This window comes from Procambarus clarkii, chromosome 18 (genome assembly GCF_040958095.1).
Source record: "Procambarus clarkii isolate CNS0578487 chromosome 18, FALCON_Pclarkii_2.0, whole genome shotgun sequence".
NCBI lineage: Eukaryota > Metazoa > Arthropoda > Malacostraca > Decapoda > Cambaridae > Procambarus > Procambarus clarkii.
In genome coordinates, this window is record NC_091167.1 from 43,304,910 (window position 1) to 43,320,069 (window position 15,160).

Sequence of the window (15,160 nt, forward strand, 5' to 3'; positions counted from 1 at the left end):
TGACATCCAGTACCTTCCTCCCTTGGGAAAGAGTGATCACGTCCTGTTAGACATTGATTATGCTTTAAGATATCATCTAGAAGAAAATGGGGACATTGAAAAAGTTGATAAACTCGCTTTAACCCTCAAACCGCTAGGGGGCCCAAATGGAATTCACACCCACAGGCGCAACAAAAAAAAAAAAAAATCCAAAAAATTCTTTCGTCTTATAGAAGTGTTCATTTTTGTTCCCTGATCATGGAAAAAAATAACAAAAAAATCGTAGGTGGCATATTTTAGCCGCAATCGGGTAGGGAAGTGTGGCAAAAAAGGGGCGTTGGCAGAGCCTTAGCCAGACGAGGTCTACTCCGCCCGAGCTGTCAGACGGCAGTTGCCACAAATATATTATTACCTAATTATTTCAATGTCTCTGATTGATTTTTTCTTAGTTTTTTTGCAGTAATATTATTCCATACAGTGAATTGTGGTATATTTATATTATAAAATGTGTGAACCATCGCTGTACTCAAAATTATGGTGCGCATATAAGTGATTCAATTATTATGTTCATAAAACAATAAACAAATAGTTTTGTTGTTGTTACACTATATACACAGGTTATATATAAGTATCTGCATGTTTTGTTCACCATAACGAACTACTAAGTTGGGCTTGTGAGTAAAAAAGCAACGAGGCGTGACCGCCAAACACCAGCGAGCCACTCACTGCCACTCCCTCCCTCAACACCACCTTACTCACCCTCATTCACCTCCCACAATACTGTTTTTGCATTTATTCACTATACACAGACATTATATATACGTATTTACATGTTATGTTCACCATAACTGTACATCTAAGCTTGTATGGTGAGTAAAGGCACAAAGACATAGCTACTCATACAGTCAGCTGATCAGCGGCCGCCCTCAAGGCCAGACGCACTTATATTTCTCCTCCAACAATATTGGTTGTGGTGTTATTACGCTATATACACACAGTATATATAAGTATCTACCTGTTTTATTCACCATACCTGTACAAATAAGCTGGCATGGTGCCCAAAGACCATAGTAGCCATCAGTAAACAACATGACAAGTCGTGCAGACGACGCTCCTCCCTCACCAAAATGGCGGCTCTCAACCTACTCTTCTCGCTGTTATCTCACACTATACATACGTTATATATAAGTATCTACATTTGTGTTCACCATAGCGAACCACTAAGCTGGTATGGTGAGTGCAGTCAATAAATGAATGATACAACACAACAAATGAATGATACAATACAAGAATGTAACAATTCTTGTATATATCTCAAACAAAAAAAAAAAATGGTGGCCACACACAGTCAGAAGACTATGCCACAACCCTCCCTCCACAGCTTTACTCCTCCCTCCATGGAGCACAGGGCTAAATATCACCACAATCATGCTGTTATCAGAATCCTGGTCAGTTTTATCACAGTCAGGGGGCTTCAGTAATACTATCACTGCTAAATAATAGCAGTATCATTTATATTTTGGCATTTGTAGGCGATGCTGTGGTCACAAGCTGAACAGCGGTGCTGCGAGCGCCAGCCTTGGTGGCTTGCTCAATACTGACGCTCTAACACGCAAGAATGTTGGCCTGGATTTTTTTTCTAGGTGGCATCTGGCAACTATCGGTCGTGGCTGTACTATAGCTGCCCCTATCCCAGGCGGGGCATTTAAATTATAGCGCTAGACATGAAATCATATATAACTGATGTGCGCGGTTTTGGTTTTGTCACTGATATTATTTATATATGATATGCGCGGTTTGAGGGTTAAGGAGAGGTCACTATGGGGAAATTCGAAAAAATTTTAATGAGTGTAATTGGACAGACTTGCTGCTAGGCAGGGAAGTAAATGAAATGTATGCCAAATTTTGCAAAATATACGATGAATGCACACAAACATTCATACCAAAACAGAGATGCAGAGCTAGAAAACAGGATTGGTTCAACAGAAATTGTGAGAGGGCCAGAGACCAAAAGACACAAAAATGGAATCAATATAGGAAGAGGCCAAACCCCCAAACATACCAGTGATACAAAGATGCGAGAAATAACTATACGGCAGTAAGGAGAGAGGCAGAAAGAAATTTTCAAAAAGGGACAGCGGATAAATGTAAAATAGAACCGGACCTATTATACAAATTCATAAACAACAAATTGCAGGTAAAGGATAATATCCAGAGTTTGAAAATGGGAAACAGATTCACGGAAAATGAAAAGGAAATGTGTGAAACATTAAAAGAAAAGTTCCAAAGTGTATTTGTACAAAATGAAATCTTCAGAGAACCAGACACAATAAGAATTCCAATTCCAGAGAACAACATAGAGCGGATAAAGGTGTCTAGAGATGAAGTGGAAAATATGCTAAAGGAGCTCAGTAAGAACAAAGCAGCTGGCCCAGATGGAGTTTCGCCATGGGTTCTGAGAGAATGTGCATCTGAGCTCAGCATTCCACTTCACCTGATCTTTCAGGCATCCCTGTGTACAGGAATCGTAGCACACGTGTGGAAACGGGCTAACATAGTTCCAATCTACAAAAGTGGCAGCAGGGAAGACCCCCTCAATTATAGACCTGTATCATTGACAAGCGTAAGTGAAAGTATTGGAAAAAATAATCAAAACTAAATGGGTAGAACACCTGGAGAGAAATGATATACAGGCATACCTCAGAATGCGAGTTTAATCCGTTCCTGGAGACGCCTCGCCTTCCGAAAACTCGCATTCCGAAGTTAATTTCCCCATAAGAAATAAAGGGAAATGAATTAATCCGTTCCTGACTACCCCAAAAACCCCACATCAAACTAAATTTTTATACCTAATTTATCTAAATAAACCTACAAAACTATGTTCCAGTTATTACTTACCTTGCTGTCGAGTGCTGTAGGCGTATGGAAGATGGTGAGGAGGGGGGAGGAGGAGAGGAGTTACTGTTTGGAAGGGGAGTCCCCTTCCATAATCACATCACATAACCCCATGCCTTGTAACACTATGGATACCACTTCTCTTTCTAAATTTTTCAAACCAGCCCCTGCTTGCCTTAAACTCTTTCTTATCTGCATCACTCGTTGCAGGGGTCTTCTTTAGAAGGTCTTCGTGCAACACCCTGGCTTTCTCACAAATAATGGCCTCCGAAACACTATCACCCCTCAACTCCTTGTCGTGTATCCAAATTAATAACTTTTCCACTTCTTCAAGTATTTGTGGTCTTTGTGCCGTTAATGTTCTTACTCCTTTTGCCACATTAGCACTCATAATCTTATTTTTCTTCTTAAGTATAGTGCATATTGTTGATGTGGCTTTGTTGTACTGCCTACAAAGTTCAACAACACGTGTACCGTTCTCATGCTTCCGAATGATCTCTTGTTTCTCCTCTATTGTCATCCTCACATGAGCTTTCTGGCCTTTATCCTTACCACTGGCTTTCTTGGGACTCATGGTGAGATATATAATAACAAATTGTATAGACAAATCACCAAAAATCCAACAAAACACTGAAAATCCGCGACAAGAATTGATGTGGGGGTAGTCACTGAGCGCAAGACAATGGTAAACTGAGGGGCGACGATCGCCGAACCACCACGCGCTAGGTCGGCTGTATGCGTATCAACAAACTCGCGTCCAAACTCGCCTCCCGAAGTAACCATCGCCTTCCGAGACAAATTTTTGGAGTAAATACACCTCGCCTTCCGAAAACCTCGCATACAGGGACAATCGCATTCCGAGGTACCACTGTACAGTAATATCAGACAGCCAGTATGGTTTTCGATCTGGAAGATCCTGTATATCAAATTTACTCAGTTTCTATGATCGAGCCACAGAGATATTACAGGAAAGAGATGGTTGGGTTGACTGCATCTATCTGGACCTAAAAAAGGCTTTCGGCAGAATTCCACATAAAGAGGTTGTTCTGGAAACTGGAAAATATTGGAGGGGTGACAGGTAAGCTTCTAACATGGATGAAAAATTTTCTGACTGATAGAAAAATGAGGGCAGTGATCAGAGGCAATGTATCGGACTGGAGAAATGTCACAAGTGGAGTACCACAGGGTTCAGTTCTTGCACCAGTGATGTTTATTGTCTACATAAATGATCTACCAGTTGGTATACAGAATTATATGAACATGTTTGCTGATGATGCTAAGATAATAGGAAGGATAAGAAATTTAGATGATTGTCATGCCCTTCAAAATGACCTGGACAAAATAAGTATATGGAGTACCACTTGGCAAATGGAATTTAATGTGAATAAATGCCATGTTATGGAATGTGGAATAGGAGAACATAGACGCCACACATCCTATATATTATGTGAGAAATCTTTAAAGAATTCTGATAAAGAAAGAGATCTAGGGGTGGTTCTAGATAGAAAACTATCACCTGAGGACCACATAAAGAATATTGTGTGAGGAGCCTATGCCACGCTTTCTAACTTCAGAATTGCTTTTAAATACATGGATGGCGATGCAATAAAGATATTGTTCACGACTTTTGTTAGGCCAAAACTAGAATATGCAGCGGTTGCGTGGTGCCCATATCTTAAGAAGCATATCAACAAACTGGAAAATATGCAAAGACATGCTACTAAGTGGCTCCCAGAACTGAAGGGCAAGAGCTAAGAGGAGAGGTTAGAAGCATTAAACATGCCAAAACTAGAAGACAGAAGAAAAAGAGGTGATATGATCACTACATACAAAATAGTAACAGGAATTGATAAAATCGACAAGGAAGATTTCCTGAGACCTGGCACTTCAAGAACAAGAGGTCATAGATTCAAACTAGCTAAACACAGATGCCGAAGAAATATAAGAAAATTCACCTTCGCAAATAGAGTGGTAGACGGTTGGAACAAGTTAAGTGAGAAGGTGGTAGAGGCCAAGACCGTCAGTAGTTTCAAAGCGTTATATGACAGAGTGCTGGGAAGACGGGACACCACGAGCGTAGCTCTCATCCTGTAACTACACTTAGGTAATTACTTAGGTGATTACACACACACAAATATTACAAAACACACACATTTAGAAAGCTCTTTTCTCTTTGTAATAAAATTTAATTACTTCACCCAGGTGTTTATATTAAAGTAAAAACTGTAGTTTTTCGAGTTGATTCAATTGCCTAAAAGCCATCTTGATTAAATATGCACTGTAAATACATACAACACAAATACATACAGTACTGAATATCAATTCTACATATAGTGTACACTGCAAACACAAGCTACAGGTGGTTGTGTTTGTATACATTGTGTAATTAACTATTTGAAGTTACAAGATGAGAGCTTCACTCGTGGTGTCCAGACTTGTGCCAGCTTGCATTGATTGATGAAGATTAAGCCACCCAAGAGGTGGCATAGGCATGAGTAACCCATAAATTAAAGCAAAATGCTGCTAAAAAATAAAGGTGAGAAAGGTGAGAGTTTTGGGAATTTCGAGATGGATGACCCGTTTTAGTATCATCAGAACATTAAAGTTTAACAAGGGCCTAATTTAAGTGGTGACTCAAACAATAACATTAATATTCAATGTTTCAGAACATAACTAATCACCAAGAGGGATACTTTAACATCTGAATATCATTAACAACATAACTACTATAAAAAAAACACCTAAAAACAATTTGCATAAATACCTCAAACACTCAAACAGCACAATCTCTCAATATGAACAGTGACTGGCAAAGAATGTTGTCACTCCAAAATTATGGAATAATTGGTGTGTAAATATTACTTGTGTAATACTCACAAATTAAAGTACAGTACCTTTTCTAACGAAGCTCCTGGGTGGCTCCCAGAAGCTATTTCTCTGAGATTGCTCCATGCAAATGAGTCACATCAGATGTGGGAGTCCTGTTTGGCCCACCGAGGACCAAAGCCAAAACCTGGCCCCCTCACAGAGGCACAGTGAGCAAGTGACAATTTGCCACCACAGCAAGAAAGAGTCCAGAATGTCAGTGAAGCTTAGCTGATAGCTGAGGATTATCAACGACCAAAACCTCTAAAATGACAAACAACTCCTTAAATGATTCACAAAGAACAAGAGAAACATTCAAAATTAACATGAAACTCATAGTACTGAATCCCACCACAAGGTAGCCTAGCTTCTGCACACAGTCATACCGCTTGCCAGTTCTTTTGCTGATGTCCTGTGGGACACTACTGCTTTGTGTCTTTCTGATGTTGCAAGGGTCTCCCCCCCCCCCCAGCTTCAAGCTAAACCATCCTTGGACTAATTCCTGTATGGCCCACTTGCTTTGTACTCTATCGTATATTTTAGTACAGTAATTGCTTCACATGCATGTTTTTTATCTACATATTGTATGGATTTGGCTTTACTGTGCATTGGGCTGCATGAATTCTGGGTTCCTACCCAGAGTAGGTAGGTAGGTAGGTAGGACGGGGGCCTGACGGCTGAGTGGACACTGCTCAGGATTTGTAGTCCTAAAGTTCCAGGTTCGATCCCGGCGGAGACAGAAACAAATGGGCAGAGTTTCTTTCACCCTAATGCACCTGTTCACCTAGCAGTAAATAGGTACCTGGGAGTTAGACAGCTACTACGGGCTGCTTCCTGGGGATGCATAACAAAAATGAGGCCTGGTCGAGGACTGGGCCGCGGGGATGCTAAGCCCCGAAATCATCTCAAGATAGCCTCAAGATAGGAAGGTGCCCACTAACACTGCCCCTACACTGACAAAAGATATCTTCTTTGGTATGTTTTAGAGCTCATCCCTGAGAGACCAGACCACCGAGTTGGAGACCCTTAGGGCTCTTCAAAAGTCTTCGACTACTCTGTTTGGGCCCCTAGGCTGAGGGCATTCTGTTGATTGTGCTGTTGTGCATTGGGGCTTGTACTCACCTAGTTATGCTTGCAGGGGTTGAGCTTTAGCTCTTTGGTCCTGAGGGAATCACACACTGGGGCTTGTTTGTTTACATGACAAACGAATATTTTGTTCCAAGGTTGCCTTCTCGTGAGCAGCCGAAGAGCCTGGGTTCTCTGCTTACCTAGCTGCCTTCAGACCCTGGTTATTACCTAAGTGTAGTTACAGGATGAGAACTACTCTCGTGGTGTCCCATCTTCCCAGCACTCAATAATCTCCTAGTGGGTCTTTGGCATGATTGATGCTGCGCGTTGAGTTTGCAAGGTACTCATCATCTTTGGTACCAGATGATAGTAACACTTTCTGCCTCTGCCATGCTGCCAGTTGGGTTGAACCATCTATGACCCTGAGCCTTGTGTGGTTGGTTGGTTTGTTTCCTCTGGGTCTCCAAACTGACTGATTCAGCTTCCAATACAGAAGCTTTCTGGGCAGCTGCCACTTTGAGAGCTAGGTTTGCCAGTTTTTTTTTTTTTTTTGCTAGGTTTGTTTGCAGAATTGTGATTGGATAGATGCCTCAGAGTTTAGGGGCCCTTATGGTGTTTAGGGACCAAAAAGTAGAGGTGTTAGTGATCTCCACTTGGACCAAGTCCACACCTTCTGCTTCTTTCTCCCTGCAGGTCTGGTTAGCCCCTGCTTCTGATATCTACTGGTTCCGGCTCCAATGTGTCCAAGGGTTCCGTGTCGGGGCAGGTTTTAGTCCCAGGTGTAGCTCATCCTCCCCTGAGGGTAGCCTATGGCAGGCTTTAGGGAATGAGGGTGACTCTGAGGAGTGTCCATGTTTGCTCTTCAACCCTTTTTGGATTTTAGTTCCCTCTCTCCGGAGGGTCTTTTTCTTCAGAGGGATAATTTTTCATATTTTCCTATCTATGAGTATGATCGTTCAGCTACTTTCGCTCTGTCTGGCTCCGGGTCCCATTCCATGCCTTGGAATCATTGTATTTCCAGGGGATTCCATCTTCCTGCATTTTCCCTTCTAGCGGCTCACACGTCCTGCAGAATCTGGACTTCTCTTCACTGATAGATCTGGCCTCTTAGGATTACGGGGTCTATCGTGGCTTCTTGACTGCGATGTGAGGTTTTGGATTCATCCAGGCTGGCTGACATCTCCTTTTTCCTAGTGGGCTTGATAAGGGTTGTGTCAGACCTACATGCTTGACTGGCAGGTGTGTTCTGTCTTTCGGGTGGCGCTTCTTGTACCCCACTTGGAGATTACCTGTTTGCTCCGGCACTCCCCAAGGATGTGGACAAATGGCAGATCCATGTCCAGCTGCCTATGCTATCTGGAGCTCTTACTGTGAATGACCACAAGGCACGTTTGCCCTTAGTAGCAGTATTGTGGGTTTAGGTCCTTGTGGAAGGTCTCTCTGGGCAGCTTCATGAAAATGTGGCTTTGCTCAGTACCACCCAAGGTATGGAGGCCTTGAAGTTTGTGGTTCCTGCTTTGGTGGCCTTGCTCAAGATGCTCAGCCCTCTCCTTCTGGAAGTGATAGGAGCATTTTACTAGGCCTGCCTGACACGTCCAAAGGCTATATTGACTCGTTTGTCAAATTTGGTTTGGTCCCTTTCCATTTTGTCTACCTCCCCTTTCTCACTTCTCCTCTCAAATGCTGCAGTGTCCAAAGTTGTCTGCAGTGGCCTTCTCCTTTTGGCCTATTGACAAGTTGTTGTGTTCTTAGGGTTTGGCCCCCCACTCAGAGGTATTTGAGAAAGGTCCCTCAGAAGAGTTAGATTCCAAGGCTGTTGCACTTCATGTTATAAATTCCTTTTCCACTAAATATTGCAATAACACATGGAAGGGTGGTTCTACTCATGTTCTGTCCTACAATTTGTGGTCTTTTAGAGGATAGTGGCCTGCAGTGGAGTTGGTCAGTCCCTCCTCCTATCTTGGGATGGGGCTCTTGGGTCAGGTATCCTACCTGCCTCTGCATCTGGTTATTTTGGGTTGTTGTCTCAGGTGTGGTGAAGTTGACCTCATCCCTTCAGTGAGCATGCTGATTGTTCCTGGTCCTGAAGAGGGACTCAGCAGACCTACGGTACATCCCTGATCTTCAAAGTTTGAACACCATTATTCCCAGTTCATCCTCCCATGTGACCACCTTGGCATAAGTGCACCTGCTTTTACAAGCAGGAGCTTGGATGGTGCCTCTGGACTACAAGGATGCATACTGGCATGTCCCTATTCATCCTAAATTTAGGGACTGGTTAGGTTTTGTAGTGGGGAATCAGGCTTACAGCTTCAATGTCCTTCATGTTGATTTGAACCTGGCTCTTCTTGTGTTTACAAGGCTGACACATGTGATTGTGTCCTAGCTGTACCTTTTAGGGGTTAATGTGTTGGCATACCTCAACAACTGGTTGGTTTGGGCTCCCGGTCAGTCCATGCATCAGCAAGCAAGGAATCTGGTTCTTTCCTAGCTCACCAGGCTCAGGTTCCTGGTTAACTGGTGAAAGTCCCAGTTGGTTCTATCCCAGATTCAAACCTGGACGAGCTTCGTTTGAGATTCTTGGTGTGCTTCTCTTTCCCTACCTCTAGCAGCTTTATACTGTCTGCAACTTTGTTGCTGGCTGGTGCTGGATCAGCCCCGAGTGACTCGCTGGTTTATCGAGCAGTTGTGTGGAAATGGAAGTTGCGTGGAAGGTCTTCTTCAGACCTATTCCACAAGTTGTCTTGAGTATTTTTTCACCTCCGGCCAGCACATGCTCCACCTGAGCCATCCTGATCTCTTGACTGGATATTAGTCGTCCTCTCCTTGCCTCGCCTCATTTTATGTTTCCCTTTCGGCTCATAATATCTTTCTCAAGGCTTCATTTTTATTGGCTCTCACCTCCAGTTGTAGGGTTGGGAAGCCTCAGGCTCTTATCCAAAGGTGGGGTGTTTTGTTTCTTTGGCTGTGGTGAGCAGTTTGTTTGCAGCCTTTTTCTTTTCTGGTGAGAAATGAGAGGTTCAATGGTGATTAATGTTTGGTTTAACCGGCCAGCAGTGAACCACTTCTTGTGTCCGGTGGCGGCTTTTCCCTAATACCTGCGAGTCACCAGTTCTGCCTTAGTGGATGCCTCATTGGTCCCCCTGTTCCAAGGCTCATATTTCCCAGGTTATGCACAGTGTCATCAAATCTAGCCAGGCTGCAGTCTATCTTTGTGACCACGATATTCACAAGTATGCTGCATTGGCTGCAGTCTTCTCCAACAAGTCCTGGGCTGATATTTGGGCTCCGGGGCTTTGGCATTCTAACAAGGTTCTGGCATCTTAGTAGCAGTTTGTTAATGCCCCTGGTCTCAGTTGGTCGTGTGATGCCTTAGGTTGTATTTCTTCTTAATCCTAGTGAAATGCACCTCTCCTCCTCCCTAGTAAGTTCTGCATTTGTTCTTTGTGGTTAGCTTCAAGGAGACACCAGGAGGCTCCCCGAGAAACCCAGCATTCAATGTAATGAAACATCTCTTTATGGATGGGGCCTGATGGCTCCCTGACTTCCTCCCTACTAGGTTAATAGGGAGGTTTGCCCTGCAAACCGCCCTGTGTTTGCCCTGTGCTATGCATCAGCTCCAGAACCGCCAAGCAATATGGCTGTGTGGAGAACCAGGCTGCCTGGTGGTGGCATTCGGTACTCTGAGTTTTGCACTAATTGTGAATGTTCCTCTTGTTCCGTGTGAATTGTCTGTGGAGTTGTTTGGCATTTTTGATGTTTTGGCTTTGTTAATCCTCCAATTTTCAGTAAAACTTCACTAATTTTCTGGATGCTTTCCTGGTGTGGTGGCAAATTATCATTTGCTCTCTATGCCTTTGTGAGGGGGGAGGGGGGGGGGCAGGTTTTGGTTCTGGTTCTCGGTGGGCCAAACAGAACTCCTACAGCTGATGTGAGACATTTGCATGGAGGAATCTCACCAAGATAGCTTCAGGAAGCTACTGGGTTTCATCCAGAAAGAGGTATTTCATTACATTCCACGCTGGGTTTTAAATAAATTAAAAACATAAACAAAGTAAAATAATGAAACACTATTTTAACAATAAATAAATATAAATTACTATACATAAAACTACATTACAAAGCATCAGACAAGGATACATAACGAGCCAAACAAGCAAAACAGGCTCTAGTTACTACCAGAGTGGAGACAGCAATGAACACGAGGATACACCACACTACACTACACTACACTACACATCATCTTACCTCTCTAGAAAAGCTACAAACAAAAATTCTGAATATTTACCCTTTTTGGATTCCATGTCAGAGGTCACTGATGCTGGAAATAAATTATCAGTACTATAAATAAATGCTACAAGACTGTTTCACAGCTAAAATGCATTATAGTGAATGCCTAAAAACTACAGTACAGTATTTTAAGTACAGTGGTGTCTCGCTCAAACAGAACTCGGTTCAAAAGAGAATGTGGATGTAACGTAAGGATTGCAATCCAGTTAACTCTTACCTCAATTATCCAGATTAAGTGTCTGGTTAAATGAGAAAATCTAAAACATGAACTGCAATTGGAATTTGTTTTACTAGTAAGCTAATTTTAACATTTTATTTTACATGTGATAAATTTTGTCCTGGGATGATGTTATTAAAATAGACACACACATGCTGCATCATTTATACTACCAGGTACTAAGAATAAATTAACTGCAACAACAGAAAAAATATCACTGTACAACATATCCTGAATCCAAGTGATTCAGATAATTAAGACATCACTGCACTATGGTCCTATTTACATTATAAAATATATCTTTAGTATGCAAGCTAGTAATGAGAAACTATTTGATGTTGCTATAACAAGACAATCTCATGTTAAATGAATAATATCAATATCAATCAATCATGCCACAAACTATAATTGGACAGAACAAACAAAATCAGACAGTACATCAAATGAGCTACATAGTGAAAATTTTTGCATGGCTATTCTGGATTTGTTTTCACTATACATTACATTCATTTTGGCTACTTACGTAAATGCTTCACTGTGTAGGGTTTTTTTTTACAATATAAATGTAATGAAGCAACAGAAAGACTAACTGCATTTTTAAATAAAGAAGTCTTGAACTGCAATTATAACTTTGGAAAATAAATCAGAAGCACAATTTATTCTTCCAAGAAAACTAAGTACAGTGGTACCATTGCTCACGATTGTAATCCGTTCCCAGACACACGTCGTCATCCAAAAATTCGTCAACCACAACGAATTTTCCCTTAAGAAATAATGTAAATTGAATTAATCCCTTCCACACCCCCAAAAATAGTAACTTAAAAATACACTTTATACAGAATACTGCTCAAATTATTCATACACAAAACAATCAGGTATAAATATAAACCATAAATAAAATAAGTGAGCATTTAACTGCACTTTAACTTTACTGGGGACTCTTCGTGGCGTATGGGAGACAGTGAGGAGGAGGGAGGTGGGAGGGAGGAGCAGTGTTGGTGTATGGGGAGGGTGAGGAGGAGATAAGGGGAGAGGAGGTGGTGAGACTGTCCTATGCTCGCCTTAAGTGCATTCATATCTGCATCAATAGTTTCAGATTTTCTTTTCACACATTTCCCTGCCTCTGTTATGTGGCAGCCAGTCAGAACCAGTCACTTAGTCACAAGTCAATCAAGCATTCACAGTTGTAGTAGCAACCGGTTAGGCATTTAGTCATTCAGGCATTTACAGTCATTCAGTCATTTACAGTCAATCAGGCTTTCACAGCCAGTAAACAATAAGAGTTTAATGTCATGCAGTCTGCCTCGTGATCCACCAGCTGGTAGCAACGAAACTTGTTATAATACCGCCCAGATGTGGCTGGTACAGCTGGGAGGAGGTGGGGGGGGGGGGTGATGTGGGGGATGGAGGAAGCGGGGAAGGTTCGGTGCCAGTATGGGGGAGGTAGGAAGAGTCCAGTGGCAGGATGGGGGTTGGTAGTGACTGTGGGGTTAGGGGGACAGATGTTCACCCCACCAACCATCCATCCAGTCTCCCTCCACCATCCATCCATTCACCCCTTATCCATCCATCCGGTTCCCCCACCATCTTGAGGTTATCTTGAGATGATTTCGGGGCTTTTTAGCGTCCCCGCGGCCCGGTCCTCGACCAGGCCTCCTCTCCCAGGAAGCAGCCCGTGACAGCTGACTAACACCCAGGTACCTATTTTACTGCTAGGTAACAGGGGCATAGGGTGAAAGAAACTCTGCCCCTTGTTTCTCGCCGGCGCCAGGGATCGAACCCAGGACCACAGGATCACAAGTCCAGCGTGCTGTCCGCTCGGCTGACCGGCTCACCATCCATCCATCCAGTCCCCCCACCATGCAGGGGGAGCAGGGTCGGCCGAGCGGACAGCACACTGGACTTGTGATCCTGTGGTCCCGGGTTCGATCCCGGGCGCCGGCGAGAAACAATGGGCAGAGTTTCTTTCACTCTATGCCCCTATTACCTAGCAGTAAATAGGTACCTGGGTGTTAGTCAGCTGTCACGGGCTGCTTCCTGGGGGTGGAGGCCTGGTCGAGGACCGGGTCGTGGGGACATTACAAAAACCCAAAATCATCTCAAGATAACCATCCATCCAGTCCCCCTCACCATCCACCCATCCAGTTCTCCCTCACCATCCATCCATCCAGTCCCCATCCACCATCCATCCATCCATCCACCCCCTATCAATCCATCCAGTTTCCCCCTTCATCCATTTACCCAGTTCCCCCCACTATCCATCCATCCAGTTCCACTCTCCATCCATCTATCCAGTTCCCCCCCATCCATCCATCCATCCAGTTCCACCCTCCATCCATCTATCCAGTTTCCCTCACCATCCATCCAGTACCCTCGCCATCCTAGATACCTGGTTGATACCTGGTTGATGGGGTTCTGGGAGTTCTTCTACTCCCCAAGCCCGGCCCGAGGCCACCAGGTCCACCAGGCTGTTGCTTGGAGCGGCCCGCAGGGCCACGTACCCACCACAGCCCGGCTGATCCGGAACTTCTCTTAGAAAACCGTCCAGTTTTCTCTTGAAGATGTCCACGGTTGTTCCGGCAATATTTCTTATAGTCACTGGGAGGACGTTGAACAACCGCAGACCTCTGATGTTTATACAGTGCTCTCTGATTGTGCCTATGGCACCTCTGCTCTTCACTGGTTCAATCTTGCATTTTCTTCCATATCGTTCACTCCAGTACGTTGTTATTTTACTGTGTAGATTTGGAACCTGACCCTCCAGTATTTTCCATGTGTATATTATTTGGTATCTCTCTCGTCTCCTTTCTAGAGAGTACATTTGGAGCTAGGACCTATGGCGTGAAATATAATCAGAACTTTACTGTTCAGAAAAAAAAACAGAAACCCAGCATTGAATGTAATGAAACACTGGGTGGGTGAGCCCCGGAGGCTCCCTGGAGTTTATCGAGCTAATGTCTATAATATTAGACTGGAACATTAACTATGGAGTTCAGACCAGCCAGGGACCATGAGCCAGAACCTGGCCCCTTTAGAGAGGTTGCAGGGAGCAATGGCTCTGGAAACCCCCCCCCCCCTGTGGTTGGGGTTTTTCCTTATCTGCCATCGACTGGGGTTAGGCACCCAGAAAAGTAGGCATAACAAAACAAACTCCACATGGCAAGAAACTAACAAGAAAACAGAACAGAGAGGTAGAACTCCCTACAATCCCAAGGAAACAAGAAAACAAGCAAACGTAACACACTACTGCAGCGCCGCTCGTCCGCGCAGCCCTCCCCTCCCCTCCGTCCCTCGGGGAGGGGAGGGGATGTCCCGGACCTCACCGCGCCTGCTGCATAGCACTCCAATTCGGAAGCTACGCTTCAACAAACACGAAAAAACCAGCATTGAATTTAATGAAACGCCATTTTCTGGGTGAGACCCGGAGGCTCCCCAGAGCTTATCCAGGCTGATATGTCAGACTTTGGCATCAGTCATGTGTATGGAGTTCTGTGGGCCTACCGGGGACCATGAGTCAGAACCTGACCCCCTCAGATAAGGCATGGGGAGCAATCGCCTATAGAAACTCCCGTGTGGTTGGAAGCATTCTGTCTGCCATCGACCGGGTCAGGCACCCAGAGAGGTAAGCGTCCCAAAACAAACCACTATTCTGGTGAAAATTGCTACCAAAAGCCAAACAAGTGGATAAAACTCCCCAAAAGGAAACAACCAAACGAGCATGACGTCACGTCACCGCGCCGCTGTCTGTGCAGCTTCCCCAAAGCCCCAGACCCCCACGCCGGCTACCCACCCTTCAGTTCTGAGGCTGGATGTCAAAACATGCAAAAAAACTGCAGACCGAGGGGA

The 15,160-nt window shown here is 44.0% G+C and overlaps 1 protein-coding gene across 1 annotated transcript in view; it reads right to left on the minus strand.

The window, feature by feature from the left end:
• Usp16-45 (ubiquitin specific protease 16/45) overlaps positions 1–15,160 on the minus strand; it is a 214,554-nt gene that overhangs the window by 159,288 nt on the left and 40,106 nt on the right. Inside the window, 1 exon segment of the mRNA XM_069326551.1 lies at positions 11,096–11,128. Coding sequence (XP_069182652.1) covers positions 11,096–11,128 — 33 coding nt within the window.